This window comes from Mercenaria mercenaria, chromosome 15 (assembly GCF_021730395.1).
Source record: "Mercenaria mercenaria strain notata chromosome 15, MADL_Memer_1, whole genome shotgun sequence".
NCBI classification, from domain to species: Eukaryota; Metazoa; Mollusca; class Bivalvia; order Venerida; family Veneridae; genus Mercenaria; species Mercenaria mercenaria.
In genome coordinates, this window is record NC_069375.1 from 27,361,658 (window position 1) to 27,386,905 (window position 25,248).

At 35.4% G+C, this 25,248-nt stretch overlaps 1 protein-coding gene across 1 annotated transcript; it reads left to right on the forward strand.

Annotated features, from left to right (window-relative positions):
- The first annotated feature begins 4,336 nt into the window (after positions 1–4,336).
- LOC123549582 (uncharacterized) lies at positions 4,337–9,293 on the forward strand. Its single transcript, XM_045337780.2, has 2 exons — positions 4,337–4,609; positions 6,262–9,293. The coding sequence occupies exons 1-2, from the start codon at positions 4,527–4,529 to the stop codon at positions 9,119–9,121; spliced, it is 2,943 nt and encodes a 980-aa protein (XP_045193715.2). The 5' UTR covers positions 4,337–4,526; the 3' UTR covers positions 9,122–9,293.
- Positions 9,294–25,248: the final 15,955 nt, after the last annotated feature.

Sequence of the window (25,248 nt, forward strand, 5' to 3'; positions counted from 1 at the left end):
TTACTCGCTGAGTCTTATTCCTAATTAAAAAAGCTCTTACCGTTGTCCAAGTTTACACCATGTTCACATGTTCGTGATTTCGAGAGCCACTCCTCCAACTCAGATTACTAACATAGGTAAGAGTCATGTTTATGGGTGCTTTACACTTTTCATGCTAAAGAAGCAGGGGAGTGTCTGGACTTGGAACGTCTTCTGTATCTTGCACTATCCTCCCACTGAAATTACTATTTGTCTTATAGAGAAGTCGCCTATTTGGGCTACCGGAGGCGACTATAAATAAAAAAAACATGTACTAACACTAGGTTTACCCTTAATTATGGCATACAAAATTTCATGTCAACGTACTGTATAGTTACATCTTCTATACTTCATTCCACTGAAACAATAATATGTAGATCTAGTTGCTTTTGTTTTTATTAAAATAAAGTTTTCCTTCCAAATTTCACTGTGTGTTAATATACGATAGTAACGAAAAACCATCTAGCTAGAGCAGGTGACACAGTTATCGACAGTCTATAGTTATCGACAGTTCTGTTGGTCTTAATTGATTTTTAAGTAAAAATAACGTCATGGAAACCCAATAATATCAAAATGTACCAGAAAAATATTTTATGTGTTCGTTTCATTGTTTTTGAAAGCTGTGTGCCATATTTTTGACTGACCAGAGACAATTTCGTCAGGCACTGTTTGGTGTCATTTCTAAAAATAGAAGTGCTTACGTCATGCGGTAAGAGTACCGGTGTCCTAAATCTTGCTTCTGGAAATTTTCGCTGTAGTTTTGGCGGGTTATTAATGTTAATTTGACCTAATGACGTATATTTGTAGGTTGCATACCACAAAATATTACATGCATCTATTGCGGGTGTCAAATTGGGGGTGTCCATAACTATCTCCGAATTTCAGTGATGTCTACAGTTATCAACATGGTCCCTAATAATATTTAAAAATGTTACAAAATGAATATTTGAGTCGTCAAACCTCTTTTCTTATTTAAACTGAGTATAGCAAAATGGTTCTTATATAGCATTTAGATGCTTACAAACCATCTTTTCCCTGAATTTAAATGTTTTCTCAACATAACAGAAGGTTTAAATATTCTCCCTCATAAATGAGCACTGCAATCAACATATTGAGGAATGGCTTCGCTGTCTTTGTTTTGGCGAAGTTGTATGCTGTGCCCTGCACAACTTTACAAGTAAAATGGCAGGCCGGGTACCAGAAGAACCGAAACGACATGGACAACCATCATTCTTGACACCCGCGGAGGAAAATCTGCTGTTCCGATACGCAGACTTAATGGTGAAAATTGGTACATAGACAAATTCATCTACATGAATAAAAGCTATGTTTCCTTTTACGAGTTTTTAAGGAAATGATTAAATGATTACGTCATAATTGGTAATTTTCCATTCCAAGACGCGCAACCTAATTCACTTATGGAAAAACACCATATAGACCTTACACTGATATTATTTCTGTGTAATACTCTCGGCAATCCGATAACATTTATTTCTTTAGTGTCATTAATTGAATCAATTAAACAATTAGTGGCCAATTAATTTGCGTATGTTGATGTCGTAACCATGTGATTTGAAGGAGAGGCTAGCTAGCGTGTCGTCTGCACATTTTTTTTTATTAAGTAAACAGTTTTACGTGAATAAGTTGAACTTTACTATATTTATTTATAAAATACTGCATAAAATTTCCAGAAAATTAAATGTCATATATAGCTGTCGATAACTGTATCCAGATGTCGATAACTATGTCAACAAGGGAGATCGATTTTTTGATCGTCATAACGTGGACATATCACAGTAACCGGGAAATACCTTTCCAAAGGGCCAATCAAAAACCGTTTTACATTATAGGATAGATATTGCAACAAGTAAATAAGGAACGTAATTTGTGTATTTATATTTAGATTAAACTGTCGATAACTGTGTCACCTGCTCTATCAATAAAGACAAGGGTTTTCATTTACCCTATACATGTTCCCTTTTCCTGATGCTAGATAACAAGACTAGTCGTAGGGGCAGATGGAAATATCTGGCTCGGGTGTAGTAACTGTTTAGGTGGAAAGGAGGCTCTGCAGAGATAACATAAAACAAGAGCCGGGTATAGACTGACTACTATCAAATGATAATCAACTGTAAGCCTCTGCAGTTCACAAGTAGTCCAAATATAAATAGTCCTAATATTTCTTCATTTTTTCGTGCCCGTTATCATTAGTAGTGTGTGTATGTGCAGCATTCTATCGAAATCAGCATGTTCCTGTAGCATGCTGGGTAAAAATGCCGGCGTAAGAATATTTTGTCTTGAAAAGGAATACATTCAGCAGGTTGTATTTGATGAAGTGTAGCTTTCTTATATAAAAGTTAGCACCCCTTTTTCTTGTTTCTTTTTCTGTAGTCGCGATATAGTTCTTTATGGGATTATAAGTCTCTGAAAATCTTGATATGCTAGAAAATATCGAGAAAACGTTATTAAGTAAGTGTATTTTATATGAAATAAAGAACAGCCGGATTAAGTGGCGTTCATGTAACAGACTGCAAATATTTCAGCCCCGACCGGGAATGAACCCGGGACCTCCCGCACCCGAAGACGGGCACTCTACCACGTCGCTATATAGAAGCTAGCTCATTTAACAAAACAGTGCACCCTTATACTCTACCCTACTACATACGCCCTCTCCATATTATATATGATTTAAGACTTCCAGGGTTCGATTCCCGGCCAGGGCTAAAATATTTTCAGTTGGTTATATTGGTGCCCAACGTAAACAACTCGCGAAAGATATGAATAGATACATTGGAACGTCCCACGGAGGTTCAAACTCTAAAAACTCGAGGACGAACTCTAGAATGTAGGGAGTGTATGTAGTTGGGTAGAGTATAAGAGTGCACTTATGCTGCCTTGCTATATGAGCTAGCTTTGATAGCGCCGTGGTTGGGTGTTTATCTTGGGTTTGAGAGGTCCCGAGCTCGATTCCTAGTCGGGGTTGAAATATATTCAGTCTTACCATTTTCTTGAGAGTACAAAATGATAAGTGGGTCTCTTTTATATTTGTCACACCTATACATCTTCTCACCAAGCATACCTGTAATTCTATTCACGAGGAAAGCATATAAATTCAACAGGTTCAAGAGTTGGGGCCCCCGTAACTATAAACACCATGTATCATTTACACAAGGTTTTAAATAAAAGCACGAACATTTAAACTGAATTACTATACACACAATTTTAAATCATTTTTACCTTGAGATAATTGAAGTGATATGGATTTTAAAAGCCCAGAATTATACATAACCTTGCACTCTTGGCCTTCGCCAAACTTAAAACAGATAAAGTAGTGGTCCAAATAGATGTTATGCATAATCAGATGGTTAGACAAACACTGGTATTAATAACTCCTGCTCTGTTGACTCATATCCAAACTCTTCACAATTATATGAGGAACAATTATCTAAAATAGGATATAAAACGAAATAAGTGCATTTCATGTTCACAACAAAAATTATGGAAGCAACATTATAAACAAAGGCATTATGAGCCTTTAATAATAGAAAACACTACACACGTTAGTAAGTTTCTCATTAGTGCCAGCAGTGACTGAAAAAGTACCAAGTTTTTATGCAGGGTCGCAAAATTTTGTAGGTTTATAATAGGGGACTAAAAACTGACTATAAAAGCAAGACAGTGAGTTTTCAGTTTATTTTAATTCCATTTGAAATGGTGTAAACATGAACCGTTTGTAAATGTGTTGAATAATTTAATGTTAGTACACTGCATTAATTACAATTTATACGGTAAATATTAGTTTAAGAGAGGGTATTATGTATCATCATTGAATGCAATGGCAAAAGTAATTAATTTCGCTTTTGCAAGAAAGTGAGTCAATATAAAGTACAGTTATACACTTTTTATTTATAAGATTGTTGCAAAGGGACGCAAATCTTGCACGAGGAGAATTCATCAAAGTAAAAAAAAAAGACATAAAACATATTGATCTTTCAAAATAAGCTCATGGTGCTTCAGATAAATTATTTATCAAGTAATTACAAAATCAATTTCCATTGTCCATTTCTACGGAAGCACAGATTGACATATGCATTGTATTATGTCTTATTATATTTCATTTTATTTTATTATCGAGTTTATGTATAATAAAACAAAACCCAAGAGAAAAAGTTTTCGCCATTCGTTTGTTTGATTATTTTTTCCCATGGGCTCTAGATAATTTTCGCTTCGCGTGTTTTTTTTTTTTTTTTTTTTTTTTTTTTTTTTTTTTGTTGTTGTTGTTTTCTGTTTACATTTTGATATATCTCGTGACAATGTTTTAATGAATAAAGAAGCGCAAATGTTCCCTTTGTGCTTCCGTACCGTTAACTATATCAATAATCTATATAACTAAATTATAGATCATTGGTAAATACTTTCCACCTGGTATCCAAGGTAAACAATAACAATCGAATGTGGATAAAGAGGGCGGTTTAAATTCAGTTGGAAATGGAACAGTTCAGAAAAGAATGGTGCAAAAGAAGGGGAAGTGTAGAATTAGAACCGGAAACACAATTAGAGCAATAAATACTAAATATATAAGACGATACAGGTATTTAATATTTTTATTCATTTTGTTATATTGATTTTTTACAATTTCCTTTTGCTTACTTTGCTATTGCTATTTAAGCCGATTTATTCTTATGTACTTTATAAATAAACGTTAAAGTACATATGTGTAGTCAAGCAATTAATTTATCGGTACGTTACTACTTCATGTATTGATTAACGGACAACCGTTTACAAAAGTACTAGCAATTAAGTGTAAATGTCAAGCCTAAATATGTTAATTCAAATTTATTTTCTCTATATTATGTTTTATATTATGTATAACGATGGGAAAATTACACAAACTACATATAATATAATATAAGCAAACTATGATGAGCTGATACAAGAAGTCCCGTGTAATCAAAAGAATGTAAAGCGGTTTGAAAATTGAAATTACTACAATGCATTTTCTGTCTAGAGTTATCAAAAATAAAAAGCAAAATAGATAAATAACAAACATGCGAAGCAGTATTAACCGGCGTATTAGTACTGCATGAAATACAAAATATATATTGTACTCTACTTCACTAGATCTCGTTTAACTTTCCGCATATGTATTCCCACCCCCTTGTTTTTCTCTTGTCTTCTGTTCAGTATCATAACATTTCACATACCTGTATGAAAAATATATATTTGTAGCCACACCTCATGTCTGCCAAAAACTATTAAGGGAAGGGTATATAGTAATGTTGTCAGAACTTGTTGACCAACCATTTTGTATTTACTTTTGTTATTATGTTACTGAAATGTATTTATGATAAAAAGGACTTTTGTAATGCAATAAAATATGTTTTGACTTGATTCTCGCGAACTGATTCCATAGCATTTAGGATGCTTTTATTTGCTAGCTGAATATGTTTATACCATATTCATATCGTAAGAACATGTTTTGGTTTTTAGTCACTTTGCAACCTATATTTCCATATAATTGTTAAAAGTTAAGAATTTTTATGCTACCTCTTGTTGCTTCACAGCAAAATGAACTCGCGTTCTAAGGTTTGTCGCCCCATGTCACTGGTCTATTTTCTCTTGATCCTTCATAGAGAGAGAGATAGTTTACGAACCAGCGACAAGATAGGATAAAGTCTACAGGCACATGTCATTACTACTTTATTCAAGTATAGATAAGGAGGGTATTTAAGGTGCAATATACTAGGGGAATTATAATATTAGCTCGATCTGGGATGCTGTATTCGGCTCGAGTGGATTTTGCCAGATCGGATTTTTCGAGGCGCGCAAGCGCCGAATGTGATCCGACCTTGCAAAATCCACGGGAGCCGAATACAAAATCTCAGATCTAGCTACTGTTATAATGACCCTTTTATTATACACATCCACCTTTTTGTTTGTTCTTTTGTTATCGAACGAAACCTTCAAGGTTTATCGATTTTAAAATAGAAACTGGTGAAGTTCATGCATATTAAATTATTGAATGAAAGTAGTCCGGCAACATACAATACAAAATGTATAATACGGATTTTTTCTGCCTGTTCATATTTACTTGTGAAATACAAGCTGTATTTTTGACAGGATTTATACAGGTATATAATAAATCTCCTTAGCTGTTTACTCGGAATAAACTTCAGTATGAACCATTGACTTGTCAGAGAACACACTAAAACGAATGACTGGTATGTGTTTATGTGTTTTCAGGAAGGATGCATGTATTGTTAGAAGGGACACAACATTGAAGTCAAAGAAGCATACAGATGTCTCCGATGATGTGCCTGACTGGGCATATATACCTGACGAAGATGTCATCTATTCCTTAAACAAGGATCGCAGATGGCTGCTGCCGGAGTTGCTGCAAGAAGCTGTAGTCAGAGAAGGCGTGCAGCCTAATGATGAAGGAGAAACATTTGGTCCCGACAGTTTCGAGCTAGTAGAGCGGGACAAAATAATCAGAAATAACAACTGCGGTGGTATTTACGCATATCACACCAACACAACTAAGGGCAAGACAGTATGCAATAAAACAATTAAATTGTTCAAGAACGGTTATATTGATGCAGACAATATTTTGAAAACCCCGGCAATACACTCTAAGAATACTAGGAGATTATATTTTCTCAGAGATTATAATGAATTGGGCGATTTTACAGACGAACCTGTAACTGACACAGATGGAAGTCCTGACGAAGGGGAAAACGCGCACCGTAGTGAGGAGAATGAAAATAATATTAGACAAAACCCTGCGGTTAGATATGAGGTTTTCTATCCGTGCGAACCGACAAACGTTCTGACACTTAAGCCAAAACGTATCGGAAACAATACAAAAAAGTATTTTAAGTGCCAAAACTATATTCGTAGACCATGGACACTAGAGGGGTATCAGTTTCGAAGTAGACTAGGGAAAGAGAAAAGGGACCATATATATAACGAGATCAGAGATGGGTTGGAAGATTTCCGTTCGGAACAAGATGATGATGTTGAGTACAGCCTAGCATATGTCTGGCTTGATGAAAATAACTATGCATCCGAAGGAACCGAAAGAGATATATGCGAGTTACATGAGAAGAACGTTTCCGTGTCCCAGACTAAAACAGAAGCTCCTATTGACAGTCCGGCTGAAGGATCTGCACAACATGTATGTTCTGAAACAGAGAAAGAAACTGAAAAAGAAGGTAAAATCGCTGTGGACAAAAGCATTTTAGAGAATAAAAATGTTTTACCGTCAGACACCCTTGTACGACGTGAAACTGAAGAGGACTTATATATCTATCCTAGAGAAATTACAAAGCAACCGGTATGTGTTCTTCTTCGGAAAGTGGAACTTGATGTACATGCTTTAGAACGTCATCACGGAGACGACTATTTAGAATGCAATTGTATTCCAAGGAGATTTGTGATAAGCATTTCAAAATATATAAACGACCTTGATCTGGACGGTATAGGATCAGCATACAAACTCCTCCGAATCATGAGTAAAAGAATGTTCGCATGGCTAGTATTTGTGCATGACCCGGTAAATAAGCTTAACAGTTTAACTGAGGACGCTTATAATGTTAGCCTTAATGCAAATTTCAATGAAAATATAACTAATGTTACAATAGAAGGGCTTGTTGAAGGATCTGTTGTTACTGTTACAGATATAATAGGTCACACACTGAATTATCTGAAAAATTTACCGAGAGAATCTATGATTTTTGAAGCAAAATTACATGCCAGCAAAAATGTTCAAGTTGTTCATGCTAGGAGCCTTCTTGAAGAAATGAAGAATTGGTCAGCTTGCACGTATTTTCCTGATAATACCTACATAATCCAGCATTTGATTCAGTCAACGTCTCCTTCTGTGAACCTGTCAACTTTACAACTTGAAGATAAAAAAGCAAAGAATACACCCTGTACAATCTGTTACAGCAAAACCAGGATGACATCGGCGCTACTTTCATGCACTCATTTCTTTTGTAATAGATGCTGGGAAGCTTCCCTTCACGCGAGGATTGACGTAGGTTCGGATGTAATATTCTGTCCAGGATATCGCTGCGGAGGCAAAGTTGATACCGGTTTGATGATATCATTCCTAAATGTTAAAGAAATTCTGAAAATTGCAAGACAACGTCAGAACACAGACGTTGAGAAGAACCGATTAGCAAAGTGGTGTTCCAATGAGTCGTGCGGGCGAGTCGTAATAGTAAACAAACGAGGTGCGAAAATCACACGATGCTCTTGTGGGGAATCAATGTGCTTCAAATGTTCAGGAAGACCACACTGGCCATTATCATGCAAGAACTATTTGGAGTATATTCGCATTTTGATAGAAACCCATGACAAAAATATCATTCCACACGAATTCATTATCAAATTTGACGGTAGATATTGCCGTATATGCTTTAAAATCGCATTGCGATACGATAAATGTTTCGTCAAACACTGCCCTTGTGAGGGCGATTTATGTCTACGGTGTTCTTTCATTTGGCATACAAGAGACATGACCATTTATCATCCTGAAGATAACCAGAATGTCGTAAGTTTGAAATCCGATGAAACTGAGGCTCCCGGTTTGTCTACTCGAAGTAAGGATAACATTTTTTCTGAAGGAAGAAGAACTAAATGGTATAAACTTGCAATGAAACACCGCATTCAGCAACACCCTTACAGGCTCGCAAAGATGCAAGCAAATTCTAAACTACTGGCTAACCGTATAAGTCACTACATTTTGCGTGAGGAGAAGAAAGGCCACTATGTGTATCTTGAATTCATGCCCAGCGACAGCTCTTATCTACGTGAGTCTGAACGTGTAACTCAGTTCATGGCACGTATTGTAGACATGTACAAAGAAATATGCAGCATTATTGAAAATGTGGCTTTCTTCCTGAACGACGATAACCATTCAAATGGGTTTAATGAATCGTTACATCGGAAGGCGATGATATTGTCAACTTGTACGAAAACAATTTACGACTTACTCAAAGATGGAGCGTTTCTGAATCCCAAAGTCGTGACTGAGCGATTAAATGATACTTGTGCTGAAGTGAGAAGAGTAATGGAGAGCATTGTGATAGAATTATAGTTGGAACTCGAGCTATGTAAACAAAAGAACTAGTATCGGGTGGTTTTCCTTCTGTCAAATATAATTGAACTTAGAATTGTGGATTTAAGAGCGTCGGATAAGTTTGGTTATTGTAACTTAGATGTCGCTGATGCATTTTTTCAGGAACCAGATATAGGCTTTTGAAACTTTTTGGTGCTTTAATTTAATATATTTCCATCCTTTACAAAAGATTAAGGTACTCCGCAAATGTGCGTTGGTGAATATCATTATGTTAAAAAAAACTGCTGTAAGATACACTCCTTTTCCGAGAGCAACTGTGTCCACGCTGTAATGTACATGTGTATAAGCTGTTCATATAGTTTAAAAAGTATACATGTAGATATGAAAGCTTATTATATGAAACAATTAAAAGTAACACTGATTACCATAAGTCTTCCTTAGCGTGCTTTGGACTTTGCCATTGTCTGACTTGTCGTTGAATTTTGAATATAATGACGTCATAACTGCAATCGATAGAGTGTCCTCCGTTACAGAATGGTTTGAAGTCGCTGACTTCAAAGCACATCCGCTTCGCAGCCCGCCCGCTTAGCTCAGTAGGTAAGAGCGTTGGTCTACGGATCGCGGGTTCGCGAGTTCGATCCTCGGGCGGGGCGTATGTTCTCCGTGACTATTTGATAAACGACATTGTGTCTGAAATCATTAGTCCTCCACCTCTGATAATTCATGTGGGGAAGTTGGCAGTTACTTGCGGAGAACAGGTTTGTACTGGTACAGAACCCAGGAACACTGGTTAGGTTAACTGCCCGCCGTTACATGACTGAAATACTGTTGAAAAACGGCGTTAAACCCAAAACAAACAAACAAACAAACATCCCCTTCGCCGATACATGGGTTTGAAACTACGCTTGGGTGTAAAATTCATACTTCTCGTACGGAATCCATCCAGCTGGCTAATTGAAGGTCAAAGGTTCTACCATGATGCCTTAGATAATGCCCAAATAGTCACCTTTGCTATTCCTTTACCTTTAACAGCGGAAAAGTCGCCCTATTATCTAACATTTTGTCTTTGTAAAGCAAAACCCCAAAACAGACGTATTTGACTAACAACATACAATCATGGCAGTAGATACCATCTCGTTGATATGAGAATTCAGTGCTCATTTCACCTCGTTTTCTCTTACGTAAATGAAAGTGAAGTAAACTAGAACCTTAAAATGCCTGACAGGTCTAGAGTTTATAGTGTTTTAACATTCTCTGTTATTTCCATACGTTTTCGCTGGAGTATCTTTTCATACATAACAAAACATTAGACTAGTGACTAGACCGATAATAAAGAATTTGTAATAGAAATTCAATGTTTTTGAAAGTTTTCTTTTCTTTTATGTAATAGTGGAAAATACTAGTCTATGTTAGAGATTTTCTCATAGAACAGATTGATATATTATGATATTGGGCAGAGGATATAGACTAGCTATATTTACAACTTTAGAAATAAAAGAAAATAGAAACTGATATATTGTTGTCTAGTCTGACTAAACATGTACTATGTTATACTTACAATAAACCAAACCTGAATCACTGAATAATGAAGTTACGGTCATATCTTATTTGGTTGTTTTTGTTAATTGATTTAGAAGCGACGAACTGTCCGTCAAGAGCCCTGTAAATGTTGCGGCTGTAGACTCACGAATAGAAGAAAGTAATGTTTAGGTACTTACAGTAACGTTTTCGAACGTTTAAGACATGACGTGAAGAACTAAAGAAAAACCAGAGAAACTACCGGCAACTACTACAATTTTATTAGTAGTTTAACACTTAACATGTAGTGACAAAATTCACTGAGGAATTATTGGGGCGAGTAAGAAAGTGAAGGGGTTCAGACAGCGGAATGACGAGTCATTATGGCGAGTTAGAAAGTGAAGGGGTTCAGAGAGCGGAATGACGAGTCATGATGGCGAGTTAGAAAGTGAAGGGGTTCAGACAGCGGAATGACGAGTCATGATGGCGAGTTAAAAAGTGAAGGGGTTCAGAGAATGAAATCATGAAGGAATCGTGAAGGAATCAGCAAATGAGCGTTTCAGCAAGTGAGAATAAAGCATAATTTGACGGCCTTCAACAATTTCTCTAAAACCCATCCTTCACATTAATAGCGATCACAAAGTAGGCAGTTCACATTTATAGGTGACCAGACAATAAGGGGTTCAGACAGCGGAATGACGAATCATGATGGCGAGTTAGAAAGTGAAGGAATTCAGAGATTGAAATCATGAAGGATTCAGCAAATGAGCGTTTCAGCAAGTAGTAAGTTTCATACTAAGTAGGTTGACGACCTTCAACAATTTCTGTAAGACCCATCCTTCATATTAATAGCGATCAGAAAGTAAGCAATTCAAACATTTGTAGATGACTAATAATTAATCCTTCAATCTGAAGAAAGAAAGGATGAAACTAAAGAGTAGGCAGTTCGTGTTAATAAAATTGTATAGAACACCTTTCCCGTCCCTGTAAGTAAGGAACTTATTTGCCATATATTTGACTATTCCAGCTGCTGAATAAGGGCTTGTTTTCACGGTTACTCCTGCAGGCAAAATCGTTTCGTAAAAGGTGCGCCACGACTGGTCACCGTTGGAGACTTTTATTTTAAATGAAGGTTAGTAAACTTGCTTGGTTCAGATTCTTTCCTCTAAAGGTAAATTCTCATGTCCGATTCATCTTCGATTTATTGACTGTTGCTGTTTTCTTAACCTAAATTTCTTTCTCTAGAATCGTTTTGTAATGTGTTCGTCAATCCGTTCGTTTAGGACGCAGTTACGCCGATTCACGCATGTCGGCCTTGGATATCTGTATGTATAAAACGAAATTAACTTGGCAAACTGATTTAGTCCTGTTTCATAACTGGCATAGCTCTACACAGACACTGTAAGCCATGGCATACACATAGCCTTCAGAAAATTTGTTTTCAAAATTTCGTTTTGGTCCTAGCTACGCCGGATTGTTTGGCTACACGCATATTCAATGACGACATTTAGATTGCCTGATGTATTTTTTCTGGAAATGTTTGAGAACTCGCCATTTCAGTAATCGGGATCAGACTACAGATTCGTAATACAGTCAAAATAAGTGCATTCAGACTCGACGGGACCGGTATAATTTGTTCGTGTTATTACTAGAATATACATTATACAGGAATTTTGCCGGGACCTGACGATGGGTTCGAGAGAAGGATAGTGTTCGAATTATCCGTGTTCGAGCGACTGAAGTTTGACTGTACTTACTTTTTATGTTGAATTGGTGCTCTGATCCTTTCTCCCTTAACTTCAATTTAGTTATGATCCCCTTTAAAGAAAGAAAAAGAATATCAGAAGCATCATCGTTGGAGTCGTCAGAGGGATGCGGAGTGATATAGGTCGAATTAATAATTATATTCGATCTTAATTGTGATAAATGATACAATGTTATCTTCAAGATTAAACAAGTTTTATGATAACTACTGTATAGATAAAAGCCCGTTTGGGAAAAAACAACTCCGTTGCCATTGGCCTAGTTATTTGTACTTGGGCAGTCGTATTGGCCATCGGCCTTAAGTCTTGGGTCAATACGACAACACTTGGACAAATAACAAGGTCATTATGAAATCAATAGATTAATAACTTAACAGTAATATTATTCCTCCTATAGAATTTTCAAAGTACAAAATGTACATTGTATTGTTTTTATTTCGTTTTACAAAGAATCGACATTAATGGTAAAAATCTGCTCCCTGTGTAGAAATCATGAGTATAAGAGGGCATGAAATGAGAAGTATGGCGTGCATTAGTACTAGTTCTATACAGAAAAGGCAATTCCTTACAGGTCAACGAACGTTCCACCAATTCGTACTATTAGCACATCCTAACAAAAGGCAATAGGCTTGTTTATTATTGCGAACGATGCAAGGGTTCAGGTAGAGGATGGAGAGAAAGATGTATTTTGACTAAATAGAGGACGGAGGAAATTATTCAAGGGGATAAATAGAGGACGGAGAGAACGATATATTTGGGCTAGATAGAGGCCGGAGAGATTATGTAACTGTTTGGACTAGATAGGAGACGGAGAGAATGATTCAAGGAGGAGAAAACGATTTGAAGGGTTATAAAGAGGACGGAGAGAATGAACGATGTATTTAGGCTAGATGGAGGATGGAGAGAATGTTCAAGGGGATAAATAGAGGACGCAGAAAAAGATGAAAAGGGTTATAAAGAGGGAGGAGAGAGTGAACGATGCATTTGGACTAGATGGAGAACGGAGAGAAAGATTCAAGTAGTTAGACAGACAGAGAAAACGATGTATTGGGTTCATGTATATGTTAAGGGAGGAAGTTAACATCCGGTACAGCTCAAGTTATTTTGAAACAAAATAGACAATGTACCGGCCATTGAAACAAGAGGTTCTGAGTTCGAACCCCGTAATTGCCTCATAATGGCACAGTGTAGATACTTCATGTTTTTCTTGGAAGCTGGCCCAGAAGTGACTGAAACCAGTTATAAGCTTTACTAGAGAAGCAAGATAAAATACCTGTGTTCGACTTACTATAAGCTAAATACAGTACATTTGTAAAGATTAATTTCAACGCCCACTGTTGGTTTTACATAAATCAGTAAGCTTAGGCACCTATGTAAGCTAACAACAGCTTTCAGCAATATCACGACCTGTATAAATCCATTTTCTAACACAATAAATTTCAACTCTTTCAGGAAAACTATTAAAAAGAAAAGAATCAAGTCACAAATGTATAGACCAACGCTGTGATGATAAAGATAGGTCCATTGATTTTTAACTGTTTAGTAGCAGTGCGTTTCCTGACGAATTACAATCCCACACAAAAAGGCAAACACATTTTCTTAAATATTTTATTTGTACTAGTTTATGCCGCTATGTGTCCGTAAGTTATGAAAGCTAAAGTGGGTTTTCAGAGACCGACACCATATTAAGCATCGCTTACTATTAAGCATTTATTAAGTGACAGTGTAGACTTCGCTTCACTGTGTAGTATACATCTTAAAGTGCAATTTTTGAGAGAGTTCTTTGAGAAATCTCTAATTATATAGATCTAATGCGATTTACACGAAATCAGTCTTCTGCTGGCATTGCTGAAAAGGCAAGCAATTGTAGGTTAGATATACTTCAGCTTTCAAAATGACTTTTTCAAATCCTATGCTTCATTTTTACGTAAACACATACGCCGCTAGAGTTACGTTTACCTTTTTAATGCAAAGTACGTTCATGTTTTCTTTTAAAGGTGGTTTTTGTGTTGTCCAACAGAATTAGAAAGACGTGAAAACTATGTGTGAACAGATGAATGCCACCACGTGCGTATTAGAGAAAGGAGAAATTATAGAAAATATATTAACTGCAATTTGGCTCAAAGTCCTCTCTTACTATTTAGATTCATCCGCTGGAACGGCTATGTTATACTGTCATTTAGTCTTTTAATATCATCGGCAATCACGACCCTTCATACACACAAACCGACAACAGAGGCTATACTTTGGTATTTTTTCTGGAATGGTGGCGCCACAGTTTTTATATAGAAAAGAACGATTCAACGTTTAGAATTTTCCACATGATTTAAAACCACTAAATAGTTTTTTAGTCGTGTTAAACGACCCTGAGAAAACGGTGTTGTTGCGCCCATAATTGTTGGTTATTTATTGTATTTTAATTATTTTCTACGACAGCCATAAGCAAGGAAATAGTTCCTGAGCTGTATCACAGCGGAATGATCAAAGTAGCAACATCCTTCCTTGTATTACATAAACAGTGCGCGGATCATTACATCTGCAAATAAACACAGCATATCTCATTCCCACAAACATGGGAAACAATTTCCGAATTTGCATTTCATACCCAAGATGAATCGATGCTCTAAAAACAGTTCGATAACATAAAGGTGTCTTATTGGTGTCATGAATTTCACTTTTCAACGTACCTGGAGGCGCTCCAATATACACAACATTGCCGCCGCACGTGTGTCTCTTCTTTGATGGCTCGCGAGCATAGAATCATAAAATCTAACGAGAATATACTGCACGTGTTCCGCCTTGTCTTACGAGCACGGCACAATATTAACGCTTCCGTGTTCCGTGTCCGAGCCGTAAATCTAAGCCAATAGGGATATAAAGCATCCACAGCGCTGTTAGACAGATATTGAAATTAATTAATTCTGAATAAGCTTGTTCTTCTGCACTTGAGTCACATCTGTGGTACACACAGAGTCATGTAAGTGAAGACAATATCTGAAGGCTTGTTTATTAAAGGGTAAATGCCACAGTTGCTTATATGTACACGACTATAGGCAAAATTTTTCCTACGGACAGAATTTCTTTAAATTTTGTGTACTGACTGAGAGTCGTGTTAAATATGCATATAATACTTATATACATATAAGCAACTGTGGCATTTACCCTTAATCATACGTTTCGATTGTGGCAAGTTTAGTTTTCAATTTTTTAATCTTTATCCTGATGAATTTCTAAAATGGACTAGTCTATCATTCAGTTTGGGCAGTGCCATTTATTATTCAAAGGGGTGTTCACTGAAAATTTACCGACTGAATAGCGAACAGTGTAGACCATGGACGTGCAGGCTGATCTTGGTCTGCACTGTTCGCAAAGTCAGAATCACATGCCACCAGCAGGTTATAGTTTCTTTTTGATTTGTCTTAAAGCTACTCGCTTACAGTTTGGGTGAAATATTTCAACATGATTATTTCCACCAAGTCTGGCATATAATGTATATATGACACTGAAAAAATGATAAAGTGAGTAAAAATAAAAATAAGATATTGGTAAAATGCAAGAAGAATGTAAATTTTATGCATTATTTCAAAAGAATTGCAAAGGTTTACTACCTTCTGCACAATATTTTGGTTATTTATAAGAATATCATGCAAAAATCGTATGTCAATAAGTTTGTACCACTAGTCACTTTCAGAGTACTCACTTTTATTGATTTTTGAGAGAAATTATTTTTCGCCTAAAATGTGTTGGTCCAGTCCCTTTCTGTGTCAATGGTTACGATCAACACGAAGTACTTTGAGCCAATGCCATACTGTCTTCAGTATTGGATTGATGTCCGATTTGTTTGAAAAATGTATGACAATCGCCAGTTTGTGAATTGAAATAAAATAACTGTATCAGATTGTCCGTCCGTCGTGATAATTATTGTGTGCTTAACTGTTTACAGTCTGCATTTCTTGTCGGACTTTGACCAAATTTTGTCTGATGGAAGGCCAGTACTCTTGACTGACGCAGTTAATTTGGGTTGATTAAAGCACATTCAATAAAGGAATTATGAGGTATTGTTCATCTGCTGTGGACAGACTGCTATATACACAGATTAATACAGCTATTGCTAATGGTTTTGCAACATTCAGTTTAGCTGTTCAAAATCGTGTAAAGAACCCGCTTTTTTCGTCAGTACCCAATAGGTATCCAACTCGATTGATATCTTTGCCCTGCCAACACTACACGGCAGAAACCAGCCAAATGTTCTTATATAGGTAATTTATTTGGAATTTGTGTTTCAGGTAGGCTGACTTGTTAAGACATTGGTCCAGCAGCCATCTGAACATTCTGGGTCTTAAAATATCAAAATTACCACATATTTCATTCAATCTAATGTATTCATAACGATGCACGTTTGCAAAGTGTTGTGGTGGTAAAGGACTTTATTCCACTTCAGTGTTTTCATGGTTAAAATAACAAAATAATTTGCCAGTTTGAAGATATATAGGAGTAGTTTTTTTTCTGTTTTTTTTTTTTTTTTTTTCAGAATGCAACTTTACAGTTTGTCGTTCTGAATGTCTATGTTTAACATATGTGCTTTATAAAGTACATTTTCATTAAACAAATCGAAGACAATAGTCCTAGTCTTACAGTATTTACTGCATATTCCTGGTATGAAATAACAAAAGGACTGGTTTTTCTTGTTTTACATTTAATAAGTAAATAACATCACCAAAACAACAACAACAACAATGAAACTTTTGTGGCACTCCAAATACAAAAGATGTGAATGAACGTTGTCATCATCAAAACTCAGCTTACAGGACAGTGAACGTTCTAGAATTCTTACTATTAACACATGATAAAAAGCAGGAGCTTTGGGAACGTTGTAAAGGTTAAGCTAAAGGATGGAGAGGTGATCGAGTTCAGAGTTCTTGGCTTGATTAATGAAATATAAAAAGTAAGGCAGTTTTGTAAGGAAATTGATTTTACGTCGGTAACAAGAGCAAGTGAGTTTGGATCATGTGCTTGTTCATGTCACATTACAGACAAGGAATGTGGTTCTGAGATGATTCAAATCAGCTCCAGGATTTAATTGATAAGCTTAAGAACTGGTTGTAAGTTTTACTCTATAATGATTGACCCCACAATTCCCGCTGCTGGGTTTTACGCAGACCCCTCTGAAGCAGCAACAACAACAGACATAAGCAAATAACAGCTCTAAATAAGCTTTGGAACGGTCCGATGTAAAAGTCTTCACTCCTTTTCCACACCATGTTCAAAAGATATAAATAAAAGTTACGTGTACATATATATACATAAATACATATACGTGTACAAAATGTAAAAAGCACAAACCTACAAAATGCTCAATATAGAACCTAACGAACCATATACTAGTATGTATGTACTCAATGCTTTTGTAAAGTAATGGGCAGGGGGTTTTTTGGAGGCGACGGACTATCTGGTCATATTCCTAAATAACTTACAACATATCTGTATAAAACGATTTTGAGTACTGTTGAACAACCATGTTGTATCAATAATTTAGTTGGTTATTTATTGTATTCTAATTATTTTCTACGACAGCCATTAACAAGAAAATAGTTCCTGCGCTGTATCACAGTGGAATGATCAAAGTAGAAACATCCTTCCGTGTATTACATAAAAGCTGCGCAGATCATTACCTTATTTAGCATATATATTTTCGCACAAACATGGGAAATGATTTCCGAATTTGCATTTTATACCCAAGGTGAGGTCTCGCGCTGAAACAGTTCGTTAGTGTCATAAAGGTGTCTTATCGGTGCCATATATTTCACATTTCAACGTACCTAGAGGCGCTCGAATATACACAACATTGTCGGCACATGTGCGTCTCTTTTTGCTGGCTGGTGAGCATACAAACGCGTTCTTCCAAGTTGTCTAAGGACACGTCAAACAGTATTTACCATTCCGTGTACCGTGTCCGAGCCGTAAGTATAAGCCAGTAGGGATTTAAACCACCGGATATTGAAATCTACTAATTCTAAATAAGCAGTCAAATTACAATTCGTTATTCCACACTTCCTGTAAAACAGGTTTTGCGATGTACGTGGTGCATTCACAGACATTTTTTCCAAGCAAGTTACTTTTATTAAGGTCAGGTCAGGCCAGGAATTCGAACCTACATTCCTGAATATCGAAAGCCAAATCTAGATAAATACTGAAACTCTTGCTCAAAGGTTGTATAACAGAGGCTTCGAGTTCGGACTCTCTGTGTACCTGTTTTCTCAGAGGTGATTCAGTAAGCTCCAATTCTTCATTGACAAACTGAAGTACCTGTGACTTTTCATAGATCTAAAATAGAAAACAAGTGGAAAAAAACAGTCCGCCCAACACGACATAAATGAAAATGTGTTTGGAAACAAGAATCAGACACGTGTATGAGATATTATTACATACACGTATTTATTCCCCGTTAAGTTACACTGGTACCGGAAACGTCAATATTGTTCCATACACTGACGCCTGAATTTCATATCGCATGATCAACAAATAAGGTAAAATTTGCAGTCTTATCGGTAAAATTATCCCCCTTGAAATCACCTGGCTGTGCGATATCGATTTTTATCTGGTTGATATTTTCCAATAGAAACAAAGAAGGAAAAAAAGTTTGAACAAATATTGTTTTAATAGCAGCATTCGGCGAGTTATCTTCCCAAATGATTTAACAGGTGTCGCTACGGGCGAATAGGTCCTATCATGCGGTGTACTCTCGGCTTTTATCATAGTGTTAAAAAAGTGATTCAGTTATTTAAAAAGATACAATCATGTAATTTATCAATATCATCTATTTAGATAGCTACATGTTTCTTCTGTTTTTAACAAGAAATTTATAGCCTCACTTCAAAATACTGGCCAGTTATATATATCCTAGCATTTATTTTAAGCGAGTCACATTTCTATTTAATTTGTGAGCAAAGCGGGGTTAGCTAATTTAGCTAGTTGAAAAATATTGCTAAATTTACCCTTGTATGGATACTTTGTTTCACATAGACAATGATTTCTCTGGATATATTAAGTTTGCATAAAATTTCCTATCCACTGGCTGCATACTGATTGTTATCAAAAAAAATGTGCATACCATGTGTCCTGTTAACTCTTAGGGGGTTAAAGAATAATGTCATTGAAGCAGACTTAACACTTCCTGCTCCCACGTGGGTGTTACATATTTGACAGTCTGATGTTAATGTTTATAATAAGTTTTCTTAATACTTTAACACTGATTTGACATAATGTCTAATAGGTCTCACATTTGTTGTTATTTTTTATTTCCAAAGCTCTACAAATTTGTGGTCTGTATATTAAAAATCCTCCGGGTGTTTTATAATATGTAAAAATTCATATTTTGACATTCTTGTGATATTTCTACTTTGTTATCTATAGTTAAGAAACAAACGTGTCAGGTTTTTTTTGTGTGTTGATTAAAAACATTTTAACTAATTGTTGGTCTCAAGAGGCGATGCTTTAGGCCCAACAAAAAATTGAGATTGAACCAATGGCCATTTTATTGGAAGTTTGTATTTCACTTTATGTGGGCAAGCTGCTGTGAATTTGAATTGACTGAAAATTAAAGAGGCAGCACCATAAAATTAAAATTAACACAAGATGTGTTAATTTGTCAATAGAGATCATTTATGCCTCAGGATGATATTTTCATAAAATATATGAAAAAACACAGATGTAATAATTAACTGGGCTGATGGAAATTTGTAGGGACATCTTATCACAAGGGCATATATTTAACGTTTTACAGTAAACATTCTTATAATTTCTATATTTTTCAAGACCTCACCTGTGTATGCAGATCTTTCCAATTAAACTGTAACTATAGGAATATATACCGTCTACACTGATCCTTTATTTAAAGAATATAGTCTGAATACTTGCAAAATGATAAAAGGATTTTCCAAGGAGGGCATTGAAAACTACTTAAAAGCTAAATAAATCATTTATTGCCACAATTAACAAATATGACAATCATACAGTCCATGAATAAACTGACACACAGAAAATGCACTTTAAAACAGTCCTTACAGCTTGTCTGTTATTTTTCAAAGCATAGAATATCAATAGATATGAATAAAGCTCTTTGAACACTCAAAATTCTGCTCAAGTGATAAAAAGCTGAACTTTGATGACATTTTCGGATACTTTCCAATTCTACTAATATTTTGAAGTGACAACGACTGTATAACGATGTAAGTTTACAAACTTTAGTCTGGGACCTATTCGCATGTAGCGCCACCTATACGCGCACCTGTTTTATCAGGGGAATTAACTGACCGATATCGCCCATTAGAATGAACACACAATATTTATTATCCTATTGAAGTGTTCGTCATTCTTTTCACTTTACAAAGATATAAAAATTATTTATCTAAAATGAAGAATTAATGCTTCCCTTGGCGATTAAAAAACATCACTATCAGTCTCTGTTTACGGCATATAGTTACTGAATAAATAAGCAAAAACCTGTGATACGTTTCTTATTCTTTCCCCTGTAGCCACTTTATTCATAATTTGAGAATATTTATTATCCTATTGAAGTATTCTACAGACAATAAATTTTTTATATATGTTTTTATTTTGAAAATACTTTAATGTCTTCTTGCTTCCCTAGACGTTTAAAAGTTGGTGATTTTTGTATTATTTCTTTGTCCGTGGTATTTCCGAACCCGTGCGGAAACGCACGAACTCGCCCGAAGTTTGGCTGCCGGTGATACAGAAAGAGCTGATTGTTACAACAGAGTATTATTTTCAATTGGTAATTCTTACTGCATGCATCAATATAAAAGAAAGAAAGGGAGAGAGAGAGAGAAAAAGAAGAAGAAGGGAAAGTCATAACAATTTCATGAGTTAAATTTACACAATTAGAAAAGAAGCTAAAATATATAAATGGTCTACATTTTACTGTTTGCTATACACATTTTGAAAAGAAGCTTGGGTATATAAATTTTCTATAATTTCAAATGATTATTTCTTTAATCTGGTTTAACGACAAAGATATTGTGCAAACGGAGCGGTATGTGATCAATTAACCAGATGTGCAACTTGAAAAATACGTTTTATTATTGCAGATAATTATAGTGATAATAACAGTGCGGGAATAATTTCAGTTATATTAAGGCGAACCATAGTTTTTGGGAATTACTAGCTTTCCGCAAAACAAATGTTACAGGGAAAGATGCTGACGTATCATGTTAATAAATAAAAAAAATCACAAAACATGATGCACGTTGCAACTATATATATACCCCTTAGTTTAAGTTTTAACCATAAATATGTTATAAAGAATTTATATGATGCAACATTTTGAATAAATTGTTTTCGGAGCCTCTGAAACAGCCATATAAAAGTACTTTTCGGTTGTTGCTTATTATCAATTAACAGCTTTTTACAGGTTTATTGCTTATCAACACCTTTTTATTAGTGGATTAGGGACGATCACGTCTTTTTATTACACGGATAATAATCTTCTCGGTGATTGCATAAGAGCATGTTTAATGAACGAGACTTAAATACACAATAAATATATATATTTTTTTATTTTCAAGTACAAATGTTGTTAGATACATAAGATAATTAGACAGTGATTGAGTTTTTACTTGTATTTGATTAGGCAGTGGCTAGGATTACGGAAGTTCCGTATTTCTAGACAACCCTACGAGAATAGGCTAGGATTACGGAAGTATTAATGAGGCATCAAATATATGTTAGGACATGCATAAATGATGTTTTAAACTTTTTTTTTCAGTTAAAATAGCGATTTTTTCATGCCTGTCGTATCGTGTTATGATCCGCCATTTAGGATTAACGATATATTAATGGCGGCACTCGCTACCGGGTGTATAAACAGAGTAACAGCTGTTAAAAATCTGTAGTCAAATGTTAAAAAAAGAGAGACACCCCAAAAAGAAGGAAAAAATCAATAAAAAGGAAGAAAAGAAAGAAAAATCATTAATATGAAATAATAACATGCTCTTAACAAAAAACAAAATTACAACACTATTTTTTAAAAAGAAACAATAGAAAAAAACACTATATTTTTTCAAAGAAGTATAAAAAGAAGTATAAAATACACAGAATGGCAACTGGCTGTAATCTCGCGTGAGCTCGTGTCAGAGCGTGATTCGGCGTTATCTTACTAAAAACAAACATCGGCGAGCATGCAGTTACAATTTGTACCTTTAAAACTACATTTAAAATACATTTTAGCTTCTAAAACAAAATTAGTTTAATGAGAAATGGTCTTAAGACACGAAGTACAGGGGTTTTTTTGCCATCGAAAGAAGCGTGGTCATACGGTGATAATTATTTTACCGATGAATAATTGCTTTCGCATACAAAATGGCGCGTGGAGAAAGCGCCACTTCCGGTAACGAGATCTCGTTTTTTTGTCACGGGAGGTTGGCGAGATTTGCTCTATATGCCTTTCAAGTTGCCAATGTATTTATTTTATAGCTCTTTATAGCTCTTTGATTTTTTATGGAAATTGTAAAATATGGCATGTAGTCGCCACCATTAATATATCGTAACCCAAAATAACGGATCGATAACACAAAATAGTATGACAAGCATGAAAATCGATATTTTAAGTGGAAAAACCGGGTGCGTGACGTAATTTAGTGTGTGCTGTTGCACTATTTTTTATTTTCTATTTAGTTCAGTATTGTCAATCCTATTCAGGCTGTTGAACATATTTATGATATTTACATAATATCTATGCGTGAAGATGCGTATGTAATAAGAATGTTATTATCTTTGCATCGGGAAATATGCACCCGTTCTTCAGCGGAAGAATATCGGGTGCGTGACGTAATTTAGTGTGTGTTGTTGCACTATTTTTTTTTTCTATTTAGTTCAGTATTGTCAACCCTATTCAGGCTGTTGAACATATTTATGATATTTACATAATATCTATGCGTGTAGATGCGTATGTAATAAAAAGGTTATTATCTTTGCATCGGGAAATATGCACCCGTTCTTCAGCGGAAGAATATTGCGCTCCTATTTCCACTGAAGAACTCGCGCATATTTCCCGATACAAAGCTTATAACCTATAAATATCGGCTCTTCAATATGCCATGTGACAAAGTCGCGAGAAAAAGTGTAAATCTATTTTCTATCCATAGCATTTCATTTCTAATTTCAATGTAAAAGAAACAAGTAAGTACACATGTATTAACCAACGTTAGTATGATAAAGGATCCATTGATTTTATACTGACTTAATAATTTGGTGCACGCAACAGTTCGTGCGCTGATGAATTAAGTCACATCCTAAAAGGGAGACAAACAAATTCTGCTGAATAATTTATAAAAAGAAGTTTAAAAGCTAAAACTGTTAATATTATAAATCAATGCAGCGTAGTTCTAATGACAATACATCTTATTTTATAACCATAAAATACGGTTTACCAAGTTAATGTGCAGTTGAAATGCAATTTTTACGTCAAAATGATATTTGCAATACATGTATGAATTGAAATTCTTTCTCCTGCAACGCTGTTTGGCCGATGGCCAATATAGCACAGACAGTCAGACAAACAATAACTATTTTCTTGAAATATCTTTGAATTTTTTGGACTAGTCCGTAATAATGACATAATTATATGGACTGTGCTTTGATTTTCAAACTTTATACATTGCAATATTTTTGACCGTTTCATGTACGCCACTACTTACGTGACGACGTAAAAATACGTTATATTTTCTTCGAAAGGCGGGTTTTGTCTCGCACTTAAAGAATGTCAAAAATTAGGACTGAACTTATGAACACCATTACGCGCGGTTCGAAAAAAAAAGACATACAGTGTTATCAACTTCATACTGAAGGGTCAGCTCATGATCCTCTCTTGTATTTTTGACTAATCCTTTGGCGTAGCATTTTATTTTGTCCCAGAGACCATCAGAGCTATAAAAACAGCATAAACATATATTCAGATATCACATTTAGATCAGGTCTTTTTCAATATTTTTCGTATAAAAGGATCATAGATCTTCCACATCATTTAAAACACAACTTGAAAAGCGGTTTTCGAGTTACGTTAAAAACATGAGAAAATGATGACGTTGTGTCAATAATTGTCGGTTATTTATTGTATTTGAATCATTTTCTACGACAGCCATTAGCAAGTAAATAGTTCCTGTGTCATATCACAGCGGAATGATCAAAGTAGAAACATCCTTCCGTGTATTACATAAATACTGCTCGGATCATTACCTCTGCAAATAAACTCTCCATATCTTTTTTTGAACAAACATGGGAAGCAATTTCCAAATTTGCATTTTACGCACAAGGTGAGACTTTGCTCTAAAACAGTTCGATAACTTCATCAGTGTCATTTATTTCACTTTTCAAGATACCTGGAGGGGCTCAAATATACATAACACTGACAGCGCACGTGTATCTCTTCTTTGATGGCTTTTGAGAAAAGAATCATTAAATATGTTGAGAGTATACTGAATGCGGTCCGCCAACCCCGCTGAGTACCGTGTCCGGGCCGTACATTTCAGACATTAGGGATATGAAGTGCGATGTAAAGATAAACATTAAAATGAAATAATACTAAGTGGTTTAGTTTCAACACGTTCTTTCGCACTTCAAAAGAAATTTGTGTCCGGGCAGGCAACTTATTTGAGCCGGTCAAAGGATTCAAACATACATTCCTTAGTATCGAAAATAACAAAAACAACAAATCAGTTATAGGACAAGGGTAGAGAGGGAATTTCTCCTAGATTGCTAAAATGATGCATGTAATTAATATTAGCCCCCAAGTCAATAAAATGGGCATTTAAACTCAGCAGTGGGGCTATTACACTATTACAACAGTGG

What these genes read in the sequence shown, in the direction of transcription:
- LOC123549582 (XM_045337780.2), top strand. Translation starts at nt 4,527, where the DNA reads ATGGTGCAAAAGAAGGGGAAGTGTAGAATTAGAACCGGAAACACAATT. An exon ending in AAATATATAAGACGATACAG is followed by an intron (nt 4,610 to 6,261) that starts GTATTTAATATT and finishes ATGTGTTTTCAG; the next exon opens with GAAGGATGCATGTATTGTTA.